The sequence below is a fragment of the Mesoplodon mirus genome (assembly GCF_964341445.2).
Source record: "Mesoplodon mirus genome assembly, chromosome: 14".
Classification (NCBI taxonomy): Eukaryota; Metazoa; Chordata; class Mammalia; order Artiodactyla; family Ziphiidae; genus Mesoplodon; species Mesoplodon mirus.
Genome location: NC_138990.1, coordinates 35719704 through 35746454, shown reverse-complemented (window position 1 = coordinate 35746454; position 26751 = coordinate 35719704). Strand labels below are relative to the sequence as shown.

Here is a 26751-nt window from a genome sequence, read left to right as displayed (position 1 = left end):
CCTGCCCCTAGGTTCTTCAGAGCCATTCTTTTTTTTAGATTCCATATATATGTGTGCCTTGGCTTTTAATGGAAGTTTGATTAACTAATTTTAATTGAACCAAATTTTATGATTATGATTGCTGGGAAACTTTGGTTTGTGTTATTTTAGTGTTTTATATTGTCATTCTTAAATAATCGTATTTGACATTGATGAAATGTGACCAAGTTATATAAAACTTTGAAATTATATTATCTGTCATAGGTGATACATGTTTTTGTTAGCTACCTATCCTTAGTTTGTCATTGCTGTAAAACGTTTACATTTTGTATTCTATTTGACTCTTTTAGTACAAAGATGATGTTTCATACCATCTTTGTTAACTTTGGCAGTTTGTGGTAATAGAGGTTTTTGTTTGTTTGTTTGTTTGTTTGTTTTTGCGGTATGCGGGCCTCTCACTGTTGTGGCCTCTCCTGTCACGGAGCACAGGCTCCGGACGCGCAGGCTCAGCGGCCATGGCTCACGGGCCCAGCCGCTCCGCAGCATGTGGGATCTTCCCGGACCGGGGCACGAACCCGTGTCCCCTGCATCGGCAGGCAGACTCTCAACCACTGTGCCACCAGGGAAGCCCTAGAGGGTTTTTTTTGGTGAAAGAAAGAGAAGTATATTTTTTGACTTTTGGTATTTTTGATGCTTATAGCATGTTTTAGAAAGTTTATTTAGATTTTTCATTTATGCCTTTTGTTTTATTGGAAAACCTTTCCAGAGTGGTGAAAGCAGGTTAGTTTAAAAGGTTGTATTCAAAACAGTTGTCTGTTGAAATAATATAGGAGTGGGATAAAAACAGTGACTGGCTAGAGCCAAGTTGCCTAGATTTGTGATCTTGGACACGTTTTCTAACTGTACCTCAGTCTTCTCACCTGTAAAATAGGGATGATTATAGCACTTACTTCATAGCATTGTGAGAATGACCGAGTTAATGTATGTAAAACACCGGGAATGGTGCTTGGCACCAAGTCATTGCCACTTAAGCATTAGGAATTATTATTAATGCAGAATCCCATGCTAAGGCCTTGGCCTTATATATGTTATATAATTATTATTTTAAACTTATTGGAATATTTTTATAGTAATGGAAAAGTTGCAAAGATAATACAGAAAGCTCCTGTACACCCCTTGCCTAGCTTCCTCTTCCTTCTTACATAATCATAGCACATTTGTCAAAACTAAGAAATTACTGCTGGAATAGTCCTGCATATAACGTGACATATGCATTCCTAAAAATCACTGCACTATGCAAAATACTTCAGTGAGAACCACAGGGCTTATGGGGAGAATAGGGTTAGTGGAACAAAGTTAGGAATGTAGTAACAATCGTAGTATAGTTTTACATATATTAAATGATTAAGAAACACGTAAATACTAAAATATGGCACTTTACCTTGACAAAGACCTGAAAAAGACTGCTTATGGAAGTGATTGTTGGAGCAGTTGCAGTTTGTGTGTTATTGGGAAGTGGAGGAGGGGGGTGGTTAGAATTCCAGTACAAAGTTGTAGCCCCAGATGTGGACTGGAGTGGCTCCTGATACATTCTGGGAACTGAGGCTGCTGCTGGATGTTTGGGGAGTGTGTGTGCATGCACACGTGAGCTGATGTGGCTTGATTCAGCCGAGTGCAGTTTTCTGTGTTTACCTATTGTTCCTTGTGGATGGAATTGGGCATCAGCAAATGTGAAATTTGTTTTGCTGAAGTTGTTCCATAATATATTAATTTATTGGAACAAGTTTGCATTTTGAAAACATTGCAGAACTGACCATATGTTACTGTTAACTAAACTACGTATTTATTTGGATTTAAGGAGTGTTTCTCCTAATATCCTTTTTCAGTTGCAGTATCTGATCTAGGATACCACATTGCATTTAGACTTCATTTACTTTTAATATATGGAAATAAACTCTGTCATTCAGTATCTGTCACTCATGAAGTTCTTTGACACATATTTATTACTAGACAGTGAAAATTGATCCTAATATTTATATTCCTGGATCGCCTCCAGAATTGGCAAGGAAAGATTGAATTATATTCAGCGTATTTTGGTGTATTGCAATATTTAAAGCATTTTATAGTACAAGTAGCAAACCTCTGTTGATGGAAATAGAGTATCCAGAACACCTCATTCTTCTCATCATCCTTGAAAAACTGTTTCTATAGTAACTTGGCAGTTCGTTTGCTTGTGAATATCTAAGTTTAGATTATTTGATGATTGAAATTTTGACTGTGAAAAGCATGCTATAATATACAGATGGGCTGTGCTTGTGTGAACTATGAAAATGTGTTTTAGACGTTTCCATTTTCTTTTCAGAGTTGGCGATTATTTGTATTATTTGCTGACTGACTTCTGACCATTCTCTACCTTTAGTTCCACAGTAATTTATGTGACATATCATTAAGGCTGAAAATAAGAAGTGGCTGAGTGAAAAATTTTAAGTCACCAGTTGTTTAAATAGAATATGATGTCAACCTAATATTAGGTCTGTTTATAGTCATTTCATATTCTCATACCTAGTCTCATATTCAGAAAGTGCTATCTATTATCCTAGAGTGTAAAAAGCACTTACCCCGCCTTCATTTAGAAGAACCTTGCAAAACAGTCTGATAAATTGTGTGACAAACCAACTGGCAGAAGTTTCCTCCCTGTGACTTGCAGACCCAGGCCCTCTTTGTGCTGTGCATACTTTAACTCGTGTGTTTGTCCCCGGTATTTTATTCCCTTGCTAACCCTAAACCATTTCTGCTTTTCTCAGGCCTTTGTCCCTTTGGTGCCTCTCTACCTCGCTTGGTAATGCAACAGAAAATCCAGGGTCCCCAAGAATTTTCCCATTTTCATTTTTCATTGGGAAATGTCATTGGGTAAATACGCTTTGCATCCTCTTCTCCTCATTGATAAGTCTTTGTCACTCCCCCATAACTAGAAGGCCTTTGGGTGACAAATTTGGAGGATATTTTTGCTTTTAGAGGCTGCTAGTATCCCGTGGCACATTTTTGTTTTGTTTTGTTTTTTATGACCAGACTAACATTATCTCACAAGCAGGTGCTTTGAATATACTGATGAATGCAATGATGGTTAATGACTGTTGGATGAACGAATGGTAGTTATGTGAAGAAATTTGGAAAACACAAGGGGTCGATGTAGCAAAGTAAATAAAATGGACTCAGTAGCATTCTTTCTGAAACAATCTGGAAAGGAAACCTGTCTGACTTTTCCTACTGAAAGCAAGGTAATATACTAGTTGTGGTCTACCATCGTCTTCAGAGTGAATATATGTATATCTTTAGTGTATTTCTGGATCATATCTTTGGCGGTGTATATTTTTGACTCTGTGTTAAGCATAGGGACCATTAGGACCATTTGGCCTTGATATACTTTTTATTTTATTTAAAAAATTTTTTTAATCGTAAAATACATAAAAATTTACCATCTTAACCATTTTTCAGTGTGCAGTTCAGTAGTGTTAAGTACATTCACATTGTTGTGCCCTCAATTTCCAGAACCCTTTTTATCTTGGGAAACAAACTCTGTACCTATTAAATAACAACTCCCCATTTTTCTTTCAACCCAGCCCCTGACAACCACCATTTTACTTTCGTTTTATGAATTTGACTATACAGTATTTGTCTTTTTGTGACTGGCATAATGTCCTCCAGGCATAATATGCTTTTAGTAAAATTAATATCACAAATAAGATTTAGAGTGGCTGGCCACCTGTGGGCCATGTTTCTGTTTATGCTGTAAAAGTATTTCTTAAATAAAGTAAAGGACAAAGATGAGTTCTCGTTCAGGACGGGGTGTTACATCACCATTGCTGCCTGACTCCTTGTGGAGAGCCTTTTCTTTATCTTTCGGTGATGAAGAGGGCATCCAAATGAAGGGAGCTTCTAATATCACATCTAATACTTTGTTTTCTAAATCTTGGGTTTGAATAGCCAAATATGGAGACTTTTTCTGTTACTACAACAACATTAAATTTATGTCATAAAAGCAAAACATCAATATGCATTTTATTAAATTTTTTAGTAGGACAAACTTGATCTAGGTCAAATTCATATACCTTTTAACTTAAATCATATAAATCAAATAAAGAATTTACCTTGAAAAAGATCAGATGACATTATTCCCATTCTTCACAACTGTAAGGTAGACAGGAGTTTACTTTTTCCTACACTTCGAGTTTCAAATTAGTGATGTTTTGATATTTTACATTAGTTTGTGACTTTTTCAGAGATGAAATAATTTGAACTATCTTTTTCATTGAAGTCAAAGTTGACTGTAGGCAGCTTTCGATTCAGAAGGTAAGTTATTGTTTGGTTGATTTTTTTTTTTTTTTCTTGAAAGGCAACAGAAAACAGTAGGAGGATCAATTACTGTTGGCTTAGTTTCATAGTTTTAAGGTTATTCTGGAAGTTTTTCTCCCATAAGAAGCATATTACTGTAATGTTTCTTATGAAGCAGATGTTGGTTTCTGAATTTTAACTTTTCAGTGAAATTTATAATTAATCATGAGTACATGTGAAACTGATTTAAAAATTGAAGCATTTGTAAGTTGCTTTAAACTATTTCATTTTCATTGAAAGAATAGTCTAAAGAAGGTGAATGACTATAAAATTTTGTGTTATTTCAATAAAAATTTAGGGAATAATTATGTACCATGTAAAGGCATTATATTAGATTAAATAGGTGGATAGGTATATGAGTCAGATGTGGTCCCTGTCCACAGATAAATTAGAATCTAGTAGGGAAGATCAGACAGGTTAATTATAGATATAACTACCATAAAGTTAAAATATGTGTCACAGGAGGAGTATAAATGGCTTTAGAGATAGGAGAGATTACTTTCTGTTACAAAGGAGGTAAATCAGGAAAGCCTTCTTGGCAGAGGTAAAGTTTGATCTAGGCCTTGAAGGTTGAGTGTGTTTTTGATGCTGGGAAGTTTGAGTAGGAAAGAGTCATCTGAATAAATATTTAACCTGAAGTTGTTTCACCGACTTAGTCCTCACATATATGATATCATGTAGTCTCAGAGTACAAAAGATATTCGCAATTAACTTGTTAATTGAAAATGAATTAGTGCAGAGGTTTTCCAGTGAACAATTTGAATCTTTTTTTACTCAGGTTTTTATGTAGCCCAGTCCTGATCATAAAGATCTCTTTTTTCTTCCTTGAAATGTTTAAGAAGCAGTTTTTATTGGGCATTCTATTTCCACCATATGTTTTTTGTTGTTGTAATGAAATATCACCTAAACTATAGCCTGGATGATGAAATAATTATGGAAAGATTGGGGCATTGCATTCACCTTTTTGATTCTCAAGGGAAACATAAAGGTGTTTCTTTACCCTTTAAAATTGAAAAATTGATTAGTTACCTAACCAAAATTCAATTCCCATATGCGCAGTTTATTTCTGAACTGCTGTGAGCAAAGAACAATAAATTGGTTTATATTCTAGGCTTGAAATAAGTATGTGGCCTTCTGCGGTGACTGTCATTAGAGAGAGGCGTGCAGGCAGCATGCTACAAAATGGGATAAGTTGGCAGTTTCTGAATCCAAGAATAACCTGGTGGTTGGATAGGAGAGGAAAGACCTAAGATCCTCCCTTGTCTGGGAGCAGGGTCTGGGGCTGGCAGTGGGAGAATTGCTTTGCATGTCTCCTGGCACTGTGGACATCTTAGATTTTGACTTGATTAGTTCTTGTCTTTCTGTTTATTTAAAGCAACAGAATAGATTTAGGGCAATTTTATTGATTATGAAAGTGGAACCATACTTTTTTAGAGTAATTTTTATGGACCTTGGAAAGTATGTTGGTATTTGTTATGTATTTGGTACTCAGAAGTATTACACTAAAGAAATGAAGGTGTAATGATTTACTAATTCATTTGCTCTGTATTCGACAAACATTTCATGATTATGAAACTTAAAAAAAATTTACAAATGAATTTTATGATTCATATACAATTCTCATAGCATGTCTATGAGATAAGCAGAAAAGGGATTATTATCCTGCTTTCAGGGAAAAAATTTGAGAGGTATTAGGGAAGAAATATGTCCTGAAATTATTTTAAAAAATAATTTTAAAAGCATCGTTATTTTAGTGTATATATAGCTTTTGTCATATTTTTTTTTTTTTTTTTTTTTTTTTGCGGTTCGCAGGCCTCTCACTGTTGTGGCCTCTCCCGTTGTGGAGCACAGGCTCCGGACGCACAGGCCCAGCGGCCATGGCTCACAGGCCCAGCCGCTCCGCGGCATGTGGGATCTTCCCGGACCGGGGCACAAACCCGCGTCCCCTGCATCGGCAGGCGGACTCTCAACCACTGCGCCACCAGGAAAGCCCTTGTCAAATGTTTTTAATGTGGCTTAATATAGTTTAATGTTTATGATGTTTTTCTTCCAGTTTTATTGTTATGTAATTGACATATAGCACTGTATAAGTTTAAGGTATACAGCATGATGTAAAGTTTATGACTTTATTTGAAATTAAAAAGTCTCTGAGAAGGTACTGGGTTTTTTTAGCTTTTTAAAAAATATATCCTTAAGGTTTTAATGAATTAATTTATTTATTTTCAGCTGTGTTGGGTCTTTGTTGCTGCTCACGGGCTTTCCCTAGTTGCGGTGAGCGGGGGGCTACTCTTCATTGCGGTGCATAGGCTTCTTGTTTCGGTGGCTTCTCGTTTTGGTGGCTTCTCTTTGTTGCGGAGCACGGGCTCTAGGAGCATGGGCTTCAGTAGTTGTGGCTCGCAGGCTCTAGAGTGCAGGCTCAGTAGTTGTGGCACACGGGCTTAGTTGCTCCGCTGCATGTGGGATCTTCCCGGACCAGGGCTCGAACCCGTGTCCCCTGCATTGGCAGGTGGATTCCTAACCACTGCGCCACCAGGGAAGTCCCCCTATTTTTTTTTTAAACTAATGCATTTTCCTAAAATTCTGTTACTAGATTTCAGCATTACCTAGTGGTACCAAATGATACTCTTTTCATGGAGATGAGTGTTTTCTTTCATTATTCATTTTCTTCCAAACTTTAAATACCTTGACCAATAATTTCAGAACATGGGATCTTTAAGTAGATTATAACATCTTCTGAATGGTCAAATTACCATTTGGGAAATAGTCTGTATAATTCTTTTTGATCACACAATGTCTTTTCCTGTCAAGATTTCATTAATATGTAAATACTTGTCTGTAACAGCAGTGAATCTCTTTTTCACATGTATTTAACGAACATATAAATAACTGTGTGATGCATTTTTCCAATTTCTGATACAGGCCAGCCTGTTTAAATATTGTATTTGTAGTAAGTAAAAGTCTATTAAGAATCACATTGATATTTTGTAGACAAAGCATCTGCATTATTTTAAGAAATGTTTTGACCTCAGTGTGTACCATTTTTTAATCCTAAAGTTTAGATGCTATATATAATAACCATGGAAAAAATCCACGATATGTACAAATGTTGGGATCGCATGCCTGGTATTGACACATAGTTGATGTAGAGAAGCGATAGTATGGTACACTGGAGGGAGCAAGAGGCTTTCAGTCAGAAACATGGGTGTGTGTCCTGGTCCTGAACTTGCTAGCTTGTTCCTTTGGGGAAGTCATTTAGCTTCTTGGAACTTGAGTTTTGTCAAGTGTGAAATGGGGAAATTGTGGAGGGATTGTGATGGTTTAGTAACCTAAGAGGTAATGTTACCTAGCGCAGTTCCTAGCATATAATCGGCATTCAGTGTACAGTGGTGGTTGTGTTGATAGTGGGTATGGCTGTAGCGGTAGCAGCGGCAGTTTTTGGTACATGTCGATGGGAATGGCGTAATAGATATATTTTAGTTTTAAGTGCATTAAGTCGGCTTTAAAGACTGATGAGTAAACAAAATGCAACATTGTAATAGGGAATATTCCTCCTTGATGACACCAATGCTTTCATTTCTCACCTGTGACAGTACCCCTTTTCTGGTATCAGGTGCCTGAGATTCCAGATTATTAATCAAAACTTGAGCATTGTTTCAAGTGAAGTTAAAGTTTTTAATTTCACTTTTTATTGACTTGTAAATGTAGGAAAATGAACAAATCATAAATGGGCAATTTGATGAACTGTCATAAAGTGAACAAGATTAAGAAACAGACATAACCAGCCTCCCTGTGCCCTCTCCTTTCACCCTCTTCTGGTCACCTCACCCGACAGAACCGCTACCCTGACTTATAACATGACAGCTTAGTTTTGTCTGTTAAACATATGGAGTGGTTTATGAGGACTGTTTTACCTCAAAAGAGATCAGATTTCTGATGTGCTTTAAATTAAATACCTCTCTTATTTTTCTAATGCTGGATGTACAATAACATTTTGGTTTTTTTATATTTAAAGTGTGTTTGTTGTAGACAGAACATAGTTGAATCTTGCTGTTTTATCTAGCAATCTCTGCCTTTTAATTGGCGTGCTTAGACCATTTACAGGTAGACCTTGTTTTATTGCACTTTGCTTTATTGTGCTTCGCAGATACTGTGTCTTTTACAAATTGAAGGTTTGTGGCAACCCTACATCAGGCAAGTCTATGGGCACTATTTTTTCCAACAGCATTTGCTCACTTTGTGTCACATTTTGGTAATTTCTGCAATATTTCAAACTTTTTCATTATTATATTTGTCATATGATCTGTGATCAGTGATCTTTGATGTTACTGTTGCAAAAAGATTATGACTTGCTGAAGGCTCTAATGATGGTTAGCATTTTTTAGCAGGGAAGTATTTTTTTTAATTTATTTATTTTTGGCTGTGTTGGATCTTTGTTGTCGCACACAGGCTTTCTCTAGTTGCTGCGAGCAGGGCTACTCTTTGTTGTGGTGCACGGGCTGCTTGTTGCGGTGACTTCTCCTGTTGCAGAGCACGGGCTCTGGGTGCATGGGCTCAGGAGTTGTGGCGCACGGGCTTAGTTGCTCCACGGCATGTGGGATCTTTGCGGACTGGGGCTCGAACCTGTGTCCCCTGCATTGGCAGGCAGATTCTTAACCACTGCGCCACCAGAGAAGTCCATTCAGGTTTATTCTGATCGTTGCTTATTGACGTTCTTGGATCTTCTGTGCTAAATTTAGGAAATTCAGGCCTGTTATTTCTTCAGGTATTTTTCCTCTTCCTCCTTCTATCCCCAATATGCATACTCTTTACTGGGACTCCACTTATGTGTGTGTTAGCCACTTGATTCTGTCTCACAGTTAACTTTTTTCAGTATTTTTCTCCCCTTTGTTTCATTTTGGTTAGTTCCTATTACTATGTCTTTATAAACTTACGAATCTTTTCTTTTGCAGTGTCTGCTATTAATGACATCAGTGTGTTTTTCATCTTAGCTGCTGAATTTTTTATTCCTAGGAGTTAGATTTGGGTCTTCTTCATTTTCTGTGTCTTTCCTTATCATGTTATTGGTGTTTCTTGGAAATTGATTATTCTCCTGGTTATGGGCCATAATTTCTTACTTTTTTGCATACCTTGTATTTTTTATTGGATGCCAGACATTTAGGTTTATTCATCTCACTAGTAGAGTTCGTATCTCAGTTTTTATGCAACATGCTTTGTCCTTTCCCCAATTCTGTTGGTTTATTCAGTTGCACCTCTGAGTTTCACCAGCTACCTTACTGTGTATACTAGAAGGTTAGCTTAGATCAGCTATACAGTTGATCGAAATAGGTTTCTGAATTTGTAATGGGGTAAATTAATCTGTATGTGTTTCTTTAATCTGAAAATTATAGAATGTGATCTAGCAATGCAGATATAGAGGTATTTATTTGTTATTGTTTTCCTTGCAGATAATTTGGACTTTGTTTTTATTCCAGGGTCAATTCCCAGATCGCTTTCTGTACTTCCTGTCTCTGATGTTGTGAATGAGTGTTTATTACACAGTTAAGAATCTATATAAAGAAATGAGACTCATTTCCTTCAAATTCTCCAGTGTTTTGCTTTCATTCTCTTCCTGCAGTCTCTAGTTTAACTTTGAAGCTCATCAGCAATAGAGATGTGTTAGAATAACTAACACTGCAGACACATACACCATTGTCTTCCCAATCACAGCTTGTGGAATTGACACCAGAGCCTCTCCCTCTTTATTTCTGGGGTTTTCATTTCTTCAGTTGTGGTTATTGTCAGTCTGCAGTGTAATTTGGCCTAGACTTAGAAGACTCATGATGAAAAGGCTGTAAATAGACTTGTACAGCAGTATCTCAGAGCAAACAGTCTTTTATGCCTCTTTGTTTATTGAAAGCTTAGGGCATTCCACATCTCTTTGTGCTTCTTTATGCTCCTACACGCAGGCCAAGAGTCACCTGTGGTCTGCAGTATTGCAATGTTGCTAATGGCATGGCTGCGAGATAGGGAGTCCTACAGTCCATTTTAGAAACTTTAAATCAGAAACTTTTGAATAAACCTCAGGTACATGATCAAAATCTTTAGTTACAGGGAAAGCATATTGATCTTGAGATGTAAATACCGCTGTGGTGTTTGGGTAGTTTTTGTTTTTTCATTTATTCAGATTTATCCATCTATCCTTTAGTCTGTCTATCATCCATTCATCCATTAAATATTTAGTGAGGTTTAAATGCATGCCAGGTATTGAACGAAGGATATAAAAATGACTAAAGCTTTGAAGGAGCTTACAGTTTAGTAAAGGAGCAAGACACAAATGATTGTAATTCAGCACACTGACAGCGGTAACAGAAAAACATGCAGGGTTTAGTAATTTGGAAGGAAGTCTGGTAAGCTGCTTGATCTGGGAACAGCAGAGGTGGTTTCAGTGTTTTTCCTTTAATGAACACTACATTGATTGACACAGCTAAAGATAACATTGTAAATATGCCTGCCACGAATCATACCACTTTTCTATCCATTTAGATGAGGTTAATGTGCTTTCTTTTTCTTTTTCTTTTCATGTATCTTGTATCCGCATTTTTTCTTCTTACTGCCATCATACAACTTGGTTTCTGAAGTACTCATTTTTCTCTTTGAAGAGTTTTTCAGAAGTTAGAGTCACACAGTGCTTCCTTTCTTAAAGAAGTTATCTAATTAATTACTTGATTTAATCATTTTGCTGAGATCCTTCTTCAGGTTAGGTGCTGAGGGTATAAAGTGCTCATTCTCTGAAAGACATGTATACAGATAATTACAGTAGCAGTGAGATAAATGCTGAAAGAGTTCGCTACACAGTCTCAGGTATGTAGTCTTCCTCTTAAATTGACTTTTATATTTTTCATTTATTGTTCATTTATATCTTGACTAAATCTTATATTTCGAGTTCTTAAGAGTTTTCTTGTTATTTGTTTTTGAGAGCTCTGCTTTTAGAATTAAAAGACTATCAGTGTAGTGGGAAGCAGCCGCAGAGCACAGGGAGATCGGCTCGGTGCTTTGTGACCGCCTGGAGGGGTGGGATGGGGAGGGTGGGAGGGAGGGAGATGCATGAGGGAAGGGATGTGGGAACAGATGTATATGTATGACTGATACACTTTGTTGTAAAGCAGAAACTAAAAAAAAAAAAAAAAAAACTTACCAGTTTGGAAAAAAAAAAAAAAAGACTATCAGTGGATCTGTTTCTACTGATCATTGAATCATTCATTCATTCAGTAAGTCAGTGATGATTTTTGAGCTCATAGAGTTTACTTACCTGCAAATTTATAATCATAATACTTAACTTATGGGGTGTTTGAGGATTAAATGAAATAATGCATTTATATAAATTTAGCTAAATGATGATATATTATTGCTATGCATGTAACACTGCTAGGAGTTGTGGTGGATGCAAAGGAATATTTACAAGAAAGGAAAATTTACTTACAGTGGGGATACAAAATATGTACTAGGAAATTAAAGAACTTCATGAAAACATGAGACAGATGTCCCACCTTATGTATATTTTCATAAGGTTAAGTAAGAGTAAATGCCAGATGAATTGTGCAGTTAATAGTAGTGAGAATTTAGAACAGGAAGAAAGCAATGCCTGGAGTGGTCATAGAAACATCTGAGAGAAGTGGGAATTTGAGCTGGAAGAGGTGGGATTCAGATAAGTAGGACATCATAGTGTCTGAGAGCACAGGCTCTGGAAACAGTCTGCCTGGCTTCAAATCCCAGCTGCAGCATTTTAGTTGTTGGACTTCGGACGAGTTACTAAGTGAACGTTTCTGTGTCTTTGTCTCCTCCACGGTAAAATGGGAAAGGATATGTCTGTCTCTCAGGATTGCTGAATTTGTGTTTGTGTGTGTGTGTGTGTGTGTGTGTAATAGCTTAGAACTTTATAGTTGTTCTCACACATTATAAGCATTTTATAAGTGTCAGCTATAGGCTGGACAACGTTGGATAGCTTTATAGATGGTGTGTGAAATGTCCATTTAGTACAGGTCTGTAAGTAGGAATATGCAGGGATTTTGAAGGGTGACAATGAGGAAATCAGTCTTCCTGTGGCTTGGGATCTGCCTGGGCATTATTTATGCTGCTTTATTTGGTGATATGAATAAAAAGGAGATAAAAAACTCTTCATTTCCTCTTTAATCCTTTTGTTCAAACTCCTAGCAGTACAACCTTATATAGGGTCAGGGTTTATAATGTACGTTGATACAATTCATGAACATTTTGGTATATTTCATTAGTTTTATAGTTGATAACTTCAGTTGTCATATACTTTTATCTTTGTTGTGGGTCTTGTTGTCTTGAAGTAACATGAAATAAGGGCCTTACCGTTATTCTCTCTGCTGGTTCTGGGTCAGTCTAAGTAACACAGAGCACAGAGTGAAATGGATTGGATTTCTCTCCTATTATCGATACATCCCTTTTGATAGTTGTGGACATGTAGTTTTGGGCCTCCCTGGTGTGAAGATATTCCTCATCGATTCTTATTTGACTCTTATACCTCAGATCTTTCAGTATCATCACATTTAATATGTATTCTTCCTCACTGAATGAAGTACTGGCAACCTCAAATATTAAGTTTGGTTGATTACTATAAATGAAAATTGTAATTCACCACTTTTAAGTTGAGCCTATTTTTTTTTAATTGAAGTATAGTTGATTTACCATGTTGTGTTAGTTTCAGGTGTATAGCAAAGTGATTCGTACATATATATATTCTTTTTCAGATTCTTTTTCCTTGTAGGTTATTACAAAATATTGAGTATAGTTCCCTGTGCTATACAGTAGGTCCTTGCTGGTTATCTGTTTTATATGTAGTAGTGTGTATATGTTAATTCCAAACTCCTAATTTATCCTTCCCCCACCTTTCTCCTTTAGTAACCATAAGTTTGTTTTCTGTGTCTGTGGGTCTATTTCTGTTTCGTAAATAAGTTTGTTTGTATCATTATCATCCACATATAAGTGATACTATATGATATTTGTCTTTGTCTGGCTTACTGCACTTAGTATGATAATCTCTAGGTCCATCCATCCAAATAATGTGTGCTGCAAATCACATTATTTCATTCTTTTTTATGGCTGAGTAATATTCAATTTTGTGTGTGTGTGTGTGTGTATGTATACACACACACCACATCTTTATCCATTCATCTGTTGATGAACATTTAGGTTGCATCCTTGTCTTGGCTATTGTAAATAGTGCTGCAGTGAACATTGGGGTGCGTGTATCTTTTTGACTTATGGTTTTCTTCAGATATATGCCCAGGAGTGGGATTGCTGGATCATATGGTAGAGCTATTTTTAGATTTTTTTTTTTTTTTTTTTTTTTTTTTTTTGCGGTACGCGGGCCTCTCACTGTTGTGGCCTCTCCCGTTGCGGAGCACAGGCTCTGGACGCGCAGGCTCAGCGGCCATGGCTCACGGGCCCAGCCGCTCTGCGGCATGTGGAATCTTCCCGGACCGGGGCACGAACCTGTGTCCCCTGCATTGGCAGGCGGACTCTCAACTACTGCGCCACCAGGGAAGCCCTATTTTTAGATTTTTAAGGCCCCTGAATACTGTTCTCCATAGTGGCTGTACCAATTTACGTTCCCGCCAGTAGTGTAGGAAGGTTCCTTTTTCTCAACACCCTCTCCAACATTTATTATTTGTAGACTTTTTGATGGTGGCCATTCTGACTGGAGTGAGGTGATACCTCATTTTTGTTTTGATATGCATATCTCTAATGATTAGGGATGCTGAGTATTTTTTCATGTGCCTGTTGGCCATCTGTATGTCTTCTTTGAAGAAATGTCTACTTAGATCTTCTGCCCATTTTTTGATTGGGTTTTTTTTTATATTGAGCTATATGAACTGTTTGTATATTTTAGAAATTAATCCCTGTCAGTGGCATCATTTGCAAATATTTTTTCCCATTCTGTAGGTTGTCTTTTTGTTTTGTTTATGGTTTCCTTTGCTGTGTAAAAGCTTTTGAGTTTAATTAGGTCCCATTTAAAAAATTTTTGTTTTTATTTCCATTACTGTAGGAGATGGATCCAAAATTGCTATGATTTATGTCAAAGGGTGTTCTGCCTATGTTTTCCTCTAGGAGTTTTATAGTATTTGGTCTTACATTTAGGTCTTTAATTAATTTTGAATTTATTCTTGTATATGGTGTTAGATAATGTCCTAATTTCATTCTTTCTCATATAGCTGTCTAGTTTCCCCAGGACCATTTATTGAAGAGGCTGTCCTTTCTTCATTGTAAATTCCTGCCTCCTTTGTTGTAGATTAATTGACCATGGGTGCATAGGTTAATTTTTGGAGACCATATTTTCCATAGGTACAGCATTATAAATATGAAAATCATCAGAAAAATAAATAAAAATGAAAAATATACATTTATACATATTTGTTATATGTATAACACCAAATGCTGAATGGAAAAAGTATTATTAAATTATTATTAAATTAAAATTATTATTATTTTTTAAAACATTGTTTTCTTGTTTAATGCAACGATGGATTTTAGAGAATTCAAATGATATTTTTACTGAGATAGCAAGACCATATCTTAATTCAAATGATTCTTTGATGGTGAAATGAAACAATATAATCTGTAAGGAAATATTTAAAAATTAAAGTATAGTTGATTTAAAATATGATATTAATTTCAGGCATACAACATATTAATTCAGTGTTTTTATAGATTATAATCCACTTAAAGTTACTGTAAAATATTGGCTGAATTCCCTATCTGTACAATATATCCATATATCTTATTCATTACATAAAGTAGTTATGTACCTTTTAATAGTAGTTTATACCTTTTTAGTAGTTTGTACCTTTTAATCCTCTACCCCTATCTTGCCTCTCCAAAAGAAATCCAAAACAATATTCCAATGATTTATGTTAAAGAGTGTCCTGCCTATGTTTTCTTCTAAAAGTTTTATGGTTTCCAGTCTTACATTTAGGTCTTCAATCCATTTTGCATTTTTCTTTGTATATGGTGTGAAAAATGTTCTAATTTTAGTCTTTTACATGTAGCTGTCCAGTTTTCCCAGCACTACTTATTGAAGAGACTGTCTTTTTCCCATTGTATATTCTTGTCTCCTTTGTAGAAGATTAATTGACCATATGTGTGTGGGCCTATTTCTGGACTTTCTATTGTGTTCTGTGGATCTATGTGTCTGTTTTTGTGCTAGTGCCATACTGTTTTGATTACTGTAGCTTTATAGTATAGTCTGAAGACAGGGAGCAAGATACCTCCAGCTTTGTTCTTTTTTCTCAAGATTGCTTTGGCTATTCAGGGTCTTTTTTGGTTACATATCAATTTTAGGATTATTTGTTCTAGTACTGTAAAAAAATGTCATGGGTATTTTGATAGGAATTGCATTAAATCTGTAGATGGCTTTGGATAATATGGACATTTTAACAGTATTAATTCTTCTAATACATAAATGGGATACCTTTCCTTTCTTGTTATCATCTTCAATTTCCTTCTTCAGTGTTTTATAGTTTTCAGAGTGTACATCTTTCACTTCCTTGGTTAAGTTTATTATTAGGTGTTTATTCTTTTTGGTGAAATTTAAACAGAATTGTTTTCTTGCTTTCTATTATAGTTCATTATTAGTGTATAGAAGAGTAACAGATTTCTGTATATTAATTTTGTGTCCTGCAACTTTACTGAATTCATTCGTTAGTTCTAATAGATTTTCTGGTGGAGACTTTAGGCTTTTCTATATGTAGTATCATGTCATCTTCAAATAGTGGCAATTTTACTTCTTCCCTTCCATTTTGGATGCCTTTTATTTCTTTTTCTTGTCTGGCTGATCTGTTCATTGATGTAAGTGGTGGGTTAAATTCCCCTACTGTTACTGTATTATTGTTAATTTCTCCCTTTATGTCTGTTAATACTTGCTCTGTGTATTTAGGTGCATATATGTTTACACATGTTATATCCTCTTCTTTGATTGACCCTTTTATTATTATGTGGTGCCCTTCTTTGTCTTTTTGTTATAGACTTCATTTTAAAGCCTACTTTGTCTGATAAGAGTTTGCTACACCAGCTTTCTTTTTGTTTCCATTTACATGGAATATCTTTTTCCATTCTCTCCCTTTCAGTCTGTGTGCATCTTTAGCTCTGAAGTAAGTCTCTTACAGGCAACATATAGGTATGTCTTGTTTTTTTTTATCCAATCACCCTATATCTTTTTTTTTTAAACCACTTAAAAAATTGAGGTATAGTTAATTTACAATGTTGTGTTAGTTTCAGGTGTACAGCAAAGTGATTGTTTACCTACATGTGTATATTCTTTTTCAGATTTTTTTCCATTATAGATTATTACCAGGTATCAAATATAGTTCCCTCTCCTATACAGTAGGTCTTTGTTGCTTCACTCTGTATCTTTAGATTGGAACATATGGTCCATTGACAATTAAAGTGACTACTGATAGATATACCCTTACTGCCATTTTGTTACTTGTTTTCTGGTTGTTTTTGTAGGTCTTCTCTGTTCTTTTCTTCTTTTAGTCTATTCCCTTTAGTGTTATAATTGTGTTCCTTTCTCTCTAGATTTTGTGTATCTGTTGTAGGTTTTTGATTTGTAGTTACCCTGGGGTTCATATATGTTGACCTATAGCTATATCTACTATTTTTCAAACTGGCAGTCATTTAAGTTCAAACACATTCTAAAAGATCTACGTTTTTTCATCCCCTCTCCATGTTTTATGCTTTTGAGGTCGTATTTTATATCTCAGTTTCTAAGTAAGTAAGTCCCACTGATTTTCAATACAGTTAAGGGGACTTGTCTTCCTGGTGTGGGACCACAAGGCTGGGTTATCTAACATGTATCTCAAATCCCTCATTCCCTAAGGACGATCCCTGACTCTCTGATATCTCCTTCCTCTTCTGTGTCCCCTTCTAGGGACACAGGTTCCGACCTGATCTCTTCTCCCTTCCTGCCCACCTCTGTGTGAATCTTTTTTTTACAGCCTTGGTTGTAAATAGAAGCGACTTTTTTCTAGTCTTCAGGGTGTTTTCAGCTAGAGTTGCTCCACCTGTAGATGTATAGATGTGTTTTTGATGAGTTCGTAGGGCAGGTGAGCTCAGCATCTTACTTCTCTGCCATCTTGATTTCCCCAGTCATAAAAATTATTACATAAATGTTTTGTTTGCTTTTTTAAAGATGTTATTCATTTTAGCTTATTCTTATTTAAGTATAGGCTGTTGAAACTGGGTTTGAGAATGCCTTTTTTTCCCTAGTGACTTTCCTTGTAGCAAGGTTAGGTATTCTTCATTTTTCTGAGGACCTTCAGTATCTCTTCTTCAAAATTAGTCCTTTGTTCAAGGGGCGGGTGATAGTGGTAGTGGTATAGGGGGGCAATTTTCATATCATTGATGTCTCTATTCATCCTTTGTCCCTTGTTTTGTTGACATTAAACATCTATGTGAATAGCATCCTTTCTCAATTATTTATAACTTAACTTTTCTGGAAATTTCTTCAATGGTTCTCTATTGGAGTTTGTGCCTTTCCCTTAAACTTTAATGATTTTACGACTAGTTTTCCTTAGAAATAATCAAATCATCCTTTGCTCATGGTTAAATATTTATTTTCAAAGTTGATTGTAAGCATTTGGGAGAGAGATGATGCCTTGTGGAAATTGTTACTTATTACTACCTTATAAATCAGCTCCTCAAATTCTCTTGTTACTGTTTGTTGCATTGGCCAGGTGCCTTATACCCAGTATGATGTCAGCAGAGTTTATTGCCATTGTTAGGCATTTGTAAATAAAATCATTGATATGATTCTTAATATGGTGTTACTATCTATCATAAAGTAGATCTTGAAATGACAGTCAGTCACATATTTCCTGCATTTCACTACACATGAAAAACCTTCTTGGTGGCATTAATAATATTGATGGTTTTCATGATGGATGAACTTTTACTGTATACAAGGTACGATTCTGAAGGCTTTATATGTTCTAATTTGATCCTTCCCAAATTTAGATTCTTATCCCTATTTCACTAATGAGGAAATTGAAGCACAGGCATATTGGATAACTTGGGCAAGATTATGTGGTTCTGCAGGGTGGAATCACAGTTCTAACACAGAGGTTAGACTTCTGAGAGCATGCTCTAATTATTCTGGATTAGAATTCAAGAAAACATTGCTCTAGTCCCATCTTCATTTTGGGCACATAATATTACAGTATTTACTAAATAGTTGAGGCAGCTGGGTCCCAGAGATTAAATTAGTGGTGGAGGAGAAGTCAAATCTTAGTGTGGTGGGTTTTTTTTTTTTTTTTTTTTTTTTTTTACTCTTGTTTCTCTTTTACACATTGCTAACATCTGAGAATACTGGTAAGTTTCAGGATATCTTATTAGCCAATTCTGTATTTTCTAAGTCACTTATTAATGAAATTGAATCCCATTGATCTGGAGGAGAACTCTGATGTCTTTAAATTTTTTCTTTCAAACTTGGTGTTCTGAGTGATAACTAGCTTTTTAATTGGTTCCCCCTTGAGTTTCTGATCAAGTTTGACTTATTCAGTGATGGTAATCACATGTAGTTATACATGTAGGCCCAAATTATTATTATTTTTTGTCCTTTCTTTTCCAGAACATTTTCTTCTATGCTAAATAATAGAAATAAATATAACTTCACATCTTAAAACCAGTGCATGAAAGGTGGCAATTAGTAGTAATACACTGTCTGTTTAGCCTTTTGTTTCCAAGGCATAGAACACGAATAAAAGAACTTTTTGTAAGTTTATTCCTGATAAAATTTCTTTGAAATAAAACATTTATATTTAGTGTCAGAAATAATTGGTGAGAGAATAGTTGAACATAATAGAACTTGTTATAGTCATTCCTTTTCTGCTGACAGATAAATGTAACCTTCAGATGAAACTGGCAAAGCTTATTGTTTGCCATAAAACAATGAGCAGGGCTGTAATATAAAGAAGCCTAAAATTAAGCAAAAGCAGCCATTATTTTGTAAAGAGATAATTTAAGTTTACCAGGTACTTGGTTTTTTTTAGTGGGGATGATGCATTTAAATTCTAAGTCTTCCCTAGCAAAATGGAAACAAGAGAATAAAAAGGTGAAATAAAGTGTATGTAAATGTTATTTTGTGTTTATAGAACTTTAGATTCAAAGTGTAAGTTTTGCAACTAACCAAACTTTCTACAGTTCTTTAGAAGGAACAGTTGTGTTTTCTAGGTTTTTTTAACCACATTTTCACCTAATTCACTTAGTGATTAATTTACATGGCTAATATTTTTGTTGGGAACAGAATTAATGAAAGTGTTTTCCTCTGAATTTTATTAAGCATTCTATCATTCTGTTTACCTTATGAAAGAATAAGTAACTAAAATATGGGCATATTAAAGATGGTAATTATAGAACTAATCAATTATTTTGAAGTGTAAAAAATGGTCAGATTTTGGAAAATATGTATTCTGAAATCACTTTTCCCCCATAAGTGTAACATGACATGTTAAATAATCTAGATTGTAGCTGTATACCATCACCAGTATAGCTTGCCCTTTCATCAGGATAAGAATCTATATCAGGGAAATATTCTTGTTCTCACTGTCAGATCTACAGATTCCATATAAATATACCTCCTTGATGTATCTGTAAGTCCTTTTATTGCTCTATTCCAATTTTGAATTTTTGTGATACTCGTGAGATCACTCGAAAAAAATCTTTGTTGTGCTGTCAATTAATTAATTCAGTTGACACATTATTTTAGAGTCTGCTAAATGTCAGGCACTATTTTAGGATGGAGGATATGGCAATAGACAAAAATTCTGCCCTTAAGAAACTCATGAAAGAATGCTCAACATCATTAATCATTAGAGAAATGCAAATCAAAATGGCAATGGGATATCACCTCACACCAGTCAGAATGGCCATCATTAAAAAATCTACAAACAATAAATGCTGGAGAGGGTGTGGAGAAAAGGGAACCCTCTGGCACTGTTGGTGGGAATGTAAATTGATACAGCCACTATGGAGGACAGTATGGAGGTTCCTTAAAAACTAAAAACAGAACTACCATACGATCCAGCAATCCCACTACTGGGCATATACCCTGAGTAAACCATAATTCAAAAGGAATCATGTACCACAATGTTCACTGCAGCTCTATTTACAATAGCCAGGACATGGAAGCAACCTAAGTGTCCATCGACAGATGAATGGATAAAGAAGATGTGGCACATATATACAATGGAATATTACTCAGCCATAAAAAGAAACAAAATTGAGTTATTTGTAGTGAGGTGGATGGACCTAGAGTCTGTCAGAAAGAGAAAAAACAAATACCGTATGCTAACACATATATATGGAATCTAAAAAAAGAAAAAAAAAAAGGTCATGAAGAACCTAGGGGCAGGATGGGAATCTAAAAAAAAAAAAAAAAGGTCATGAAGAACCTAGGGGCAGGATGGGAATAAAGACGCAGACCTACTAGAGAATGGACTTGAGGATATGGGGAGGGGGAAGGGTAAGCTGGGACAAAGTGAGAGAGTGGCATGGACATATATACACTACCAAATGTGAAACAGCTAGCTAGTGGGAAGCAGCCGCATAGCACAGGGAGATCAGCTCAGTGCTTTGTGACCACCTAGAGGGGTGGGATAGGGAGGGTGGGAGGGAGACGCAAGAGGGAGGAGATATGGGGATATATGTATATGAATAGCTGATTCACTTTGTTATAAAGCAGAAACTAACACACCATTGTAAAGCAATTATACTCCAATAAAGATGTTAAAAAAGAAGAAAAGAAATTTATATTCTTTCTGGGGAAGAGGTCCTGTCTGTTTCTTAAACAGTATCATTTGATTCATGATGAAGAACTTATGGTGTTTTTATAGCAAGCATTTTAAACTCCTAAAATTTGTTTGAAAATAATTTGCTTTGTAGAAGCATCCTGGAAGAAAAGAGCAGAAAGGTTTATTTTATTTTAATTAATTAATTAATTTCTTATGTAAGTTTTGATGATGAAGCCATATTTGGTAGAATTTAGTTTCATGAGACTAGTACTAGTGATCTAATGGTGTCGAGATTGGTTTTATATCTCAGTTTAAATGTGTCCTTCAGATATGCATGTGAAAGCTCCTTATTGGGTCGTCTTAATTAAGATTTGGGAAGGTTCATATTGCCCTCTACCTGCTGTGCACAATCTAACTGGTACCTCTGTCTAACCTGGTGGCCGTCTACTAGCCAGAAGGGTAAGCTTCGGATTCTAACTGTTGAGCTGTGTTTGAATCCTTGGCTCTGTCATTTATTGACTTTATGAGGAGGGGCAAGTTAACCCGGGCCTCAGTGTTCTCATTATAATACGAGGAAGATGATATCACCTGCATTAGGTAGGGCTAAATTAGGTATTATATATTACAAGCATTTCATCCTGTCTGGTCCGTAGTGAGAGATCAATAAATATTAAAGATTATGCTATTGCTGATCGTTCCTTTTATATTACTACTAGTATTCTTATCATTAAATCAGTGGTGATCTGCACATTTAGAAACATATTGAAACGTTTAGTTGTGCTGTGCCTTGAAAATGCAGCAAAAATGCATCATTAACTTGGGACTCTATTAGGCCTACTTTTTGGAGTGAGCCTCGAGCAGAACTTGTCTTTAATGTGTGTCTTGATAAAAATAGGCATGTTTTCTTACCCATTTCTGTTTACTGAAGCTTGACAAAGTTTTACAGTTTTCTAGTCTTCAAATACCAAATAAATGTTATTTTGCTGAGAGACTCACACCATTACTAATCATTTTAGTAATAATCCTTGTATCTAATATGTACTTGGTATAGGAGATACAAATCTCAACGTGTGATAACATTTTTCTTAATTTTTTGGAAAACATTTTCTGTAGCTTGTGGAACCGTGTCTGCTTTAATTAGAAAAGGCAGGAAGAGTTTGGTATGTTATTTTTTTTCCTTGTTCCTCCGTCCATTGGTACAATTTATTTTCATGTTGGAAGAGTGAGCATTATTATCACCATTGTATCCAAATGTTATCTTTTCTAGTTTTCAGTGATCTGTGGTAACATACGGGTTACTGATGTGGAAGAAAATAAAATAGTTTTTACTTGGTGACAAATGAAGTAGTGTGACAGTGGCACCCACACTGCACTGTAATCGTCTGCATGACTCTACAGTTCACTCGTGAACTCACAGGCCTTCAAAAATGTATCTCTGGTACATAGTTTGCTAGGACATTCCATGCTAGCTAAAAAGCAGGTAAAATGCTGTGTTTTAAAAATATGATGTAATACATCTTATTGTGAATATCGCATGGGGAGCTTTGAATTCGGATACTTTGCACCAATGATAATGACTCTAAAGCGGATGCTGTTGGTAGATGAGTTAGCCCTGCTCGTTTCCAGATCTTTTTAGCTTCTCTTTTCCTTGTAACGCGCCCCCCCACCCCGGTGGTCTCCTGTTCCCTTTTACGTGAAGACTAATCTCTTTACTTACAGAATTTCCAAACGCGTATGAAGTATTTTTTGTGCAAGGCATGTTTCATAACTTAGTAAGATAAGAAATTGCAAAGCATAACCTCATAATGTACAAAAGTGCAGTCCTTTCTCTGGGGCTATGATAAATTTTAGGAAGTGCTACTGTTGATCCTCAAATATGAGATAAGATGTTTTACTGAACTGTAAAAGCAAGGCAATTGAAAATTTGTTGTTAGAATTTTTGTCTTCATTCTTAATTCAGGATGTTTCCATTGTTTTCATGGATTTATGGAATATTAGGCTAAAAGCTACTTTAGAGGTAATGTTTGAAGTGCTTCACTTTAGAAAGTCATGTGCGAAAGACTGTGTAGATGGTTAACAGGTGGATGCATTTATGTTTCCCTTGTCTCCTGCTGTGTAGCGCATTGCTCTGCTGTGTTACTCTACTGTCTTTACCTCACTCTTCCTTTATAATTTATTCTTAATTCCATCCAATGAGGACTTCTCTTTTCCTCTTAGACTCTCCTTCTGTCATTTGTTAGTGATATTTTTTTACCTGCAGAATTATTTCTTCACTCTGGCTATTACCTGTCCTCTAGGTCGAGGCTGTCCAATATAGGAGCCACCAGCCACATGTGGCTATTTAAATTTTAAATAAAACTAATTAAAATGAAATAATATTAAAGGTTTCTTTCTTCGTATCCGTGTCACATTTCAAGTGGTTAATACAGGTACATGTAGCTTAGTGGTTACTGTATTGGATAGCACAGTTAGAGAACATGTCTGTGATCACAGCAAGTTAGATTATAAGCTTTTTGAGGGCAAGGGACCATTTATGTTAGCATTAAGAACATAAAATATGGACTTTTGATAAGTATTTTAGAATGTGTGAATGAAAACATACCCATACCATCCTTTAGTTTTTTGCCAAATTTTTTGTTTTGAATTTTTCTTTTCTTTTGAACCATTTTATGATCAAAGAGAAATCAGCAATTTGGTATTTTTTATTTACATATTGTATATGATATGTATCATGTACCACTTATCATACCATAAACAGGAATCTTGTAGGTTTAAGGTTATAGGGATACTTTTGCATCATGTTCCTTGTGTTGCCAGTCATTGAGGTAATGTGTGTTTTAGATACTTATGCTTTTTTTTTTTTTTTAAATTTTAAGTTATGACGGTGACTCCTTGATGATCATTCCTTGGCATGAACATCAACACCGAGATAAAGATTGGTGTGAGGAGTTGGAGTGCAGGTAAGAAAGAGCCAGCGTGAAATCTCTTCATTTTTTGTGGGTTGGATGAATAGAAGGCCCTGTGCAGGTGATGTTGGTGGATGGTCATTTATTTGGTGGTGGCCCTGCTTGAGAGTTTGAGTGAAGTTTCTTTAAAAACTTGACTTTACTCAAGGTATGTTAAAAATTCTTTTAATGGAAAAATGTTAAATGCTCCAAAGGAATTATTCTACAAGTGGTCCTTGTAGAGCAACTCTTTTCATTTTGGGGTATTCCTTTTTACTCTTCGACATATACAGGTATATTTTTCGTAGTTGTTTTTATGATATGTGTGCAATCTTGTTCTTGATTCAGTTTTAATTTTCACTTTTATAAGACTTAGCCTTGGAAAGCCTCAGAACATGGAGGCATCAGGTCCCACAGAAGGGGGTGGGAGATGAGGTGTGGGGCTGAAATTCCTGATGAGCAGCATTGGAATCCCTTTATCCTGCACTCCTCAAAGTCAGGTGAATACTCCCTGCTCGTTTTACATTTGATGTGAATCATCTTATGCCTTTGGATTTTTTAAAAACTGTGTGTATGAACCATGTGTCTGATAAATGTTAAATACAAGCCCTAACCAGTAGTAGGATCATTGCAAGTGAAAAAGTTTTTTTAACTTTTTATTTTATATTGGAGTAGAGCTGATTAACAATGTTGTGATAGTTTCAGGTGCACAGCACAGCAACTCAGCCATACATATACATGTATCCATTCTCCCCAGACTCCCCTCCCAGCCAGGCTGCCACATAACAATGAGCAGAGTTCCCTATGCTATACAGTAGGTCCTTGTTGGTTATCCTTTTTAAATATAGCAGTGTGTACATGTCAATCCCAAACTCCTTAACTATCCCTTCCTCCACCCTTCCTCATCCCCATACCATAAGTTCATTCTCTAAGTCTGTGAGTCTGTTTCTGTTATGTAAATATGTTCATTTGTATCATTTCTTTTTAATGATGCCAAGCAGGGCCCTGTGGGGCTCCTGGACATGGAGGGTTTTTTTTTGTTTTTTTTTTTGAGGTACGCGGGCCTCTCACTGTTGTGGCCCCTCCCGTTGCGGAGCGGAGCACAGGCTCCAGATGCACAGGCTGAGCGGCCATGGCTCACGGGCCCAGCCGCTCCGCGGCATGTGGGATCTTCCTGGACCGGGGCACGAACCCACGTCCCCTGCATCAGCAGGCGGACTCTGAACCACTGCACCACCAAGGAAGCCCTGTATCATTTCTTTTTAGATTCCACATATAAGTGATATCATATGGTATTTCTCTTTCTCTGTCTGACTTACTTCACTCAGTATGACTATCTCTAGGTCCATCCATGTTGCTGCAAGTGGCATTATTTCATTCTTTTTTTATGGCTGAGTAATATTCCATTGTATATATGTACCACATCTTTATCCATTCCTCTGTCAATGGACATTTAGGTTACTTCCATATCTTGGCTATTGTAAACAGTCCTGCAATGAACACTGGGGTGCATGTATCCTTTTGGACCATGTTTTTCTCCAGATATATGCCCAGGAATGGGATTGCAGGGTCATATGGTAGCTCTATTTTTAGTGTTTTAAGCAACCTCCATACTGTTCTCCATAGTGGCTGTACCAATTTACATTCTCACCACAGTGTAGGAGGGTTCCCTTCTCTCCACACCTTCTTCAGCATTTACTGTTGGTGGATTTTTTGATGATGGCCATTCAGACTGGTGTGAGGTGATATATCATTGTAGTTTTGATTTGCATTTCTCTACTCGTTAGTGATGTTGAACATCTTTTCATGTGCCTCTTGGCCATCTCTGTGCCTTCCTTGGAAAAATGTCTATTTAGATCTTCTGCCCATTTTTTGATTGGGTAGTTTATTTTGATGAGATTAAGCCACATGAGCTGTTTGTAGATTTTGGAGACTAATCTGTCCTCAGCCACATCATTTGCAAATATTTTCTCCCAATCTGTGGGTTGTCTTTTCATTTTGTTTATGGTTTCCTTTGCTGTGCAAAAGCTTTTGAGTTTAATTAGGTCCCATTTGTTTATTTTTGTTTTTATTTCCATTACTCTGGGAGACAGATCAGAAAAGATATTGCTACCATTTATGTCAGAGAGTGTTCTGCCTATGTTTTCCTCTGGGAGTTTTATAGTGTCTGGTCTCATATTTAGGTCTTTAATCCACTTATGAGCTTATTTTTGTGTATGGTGTTAAAGAATGATCTAATTTCAGTTTTTTACATGTAGCTGTCCAGTTTTCCCAGTGCCATTTGTTGAAGAGACTGCCCACCATTGTATAGTCTTGCCTTCTCTGTCATAGATTAATTGACCACAGGTGTCTGGGTTTATTTCTGGGCTTTCTACCCTGTTCCAGTGATCTACAGTTCTATTTTTGTGCCAGTACCATACTATTTTGATGACTATAGCTTTGTAGTATAGTCAGAAGTCAGGGAGCCTGATTCCTCCAGCTCCATTTTTCTTTCTCAAAATTGCTTTGGCTATTTGGAGTATTTTGTGTCTCCATACAAATTTAAAGATTTTTTTGTTCTAGTTCTGTGAAAAATGCCATTGGTAATTTGATAAGAATTGCAGTGAATCTGTAGATTGCCTTGGGTAGTATAGTCATTTTGACAT

At 36.0% G+C, this 26751-nt stretch overlaps 1 protein-coding gene across 2 annotated transcripts in view; it reads left to right on the top strand.

Annotated features, from left to right (window-relative positions):
* NBAS (NBAS subunit of NRZ tethering complex) overlaps nt 1-26751 on the top strand; it is a 340305-nt gene that overhangs the window by 102466 nt on the left and 211088 nt on the right. For both annotated transcript variants that reach the window (XM_082642209.1, XM_082642208.1), the window contains one exon: nt 24038-24121. In XM_082642209.1, the coding sequence (XP_082498335.1) occupies nt 24038-24121 (84 nt within the window). The remainder of the gene's footprint in view (nt 1-24037; nt 24122-26751) is intronic.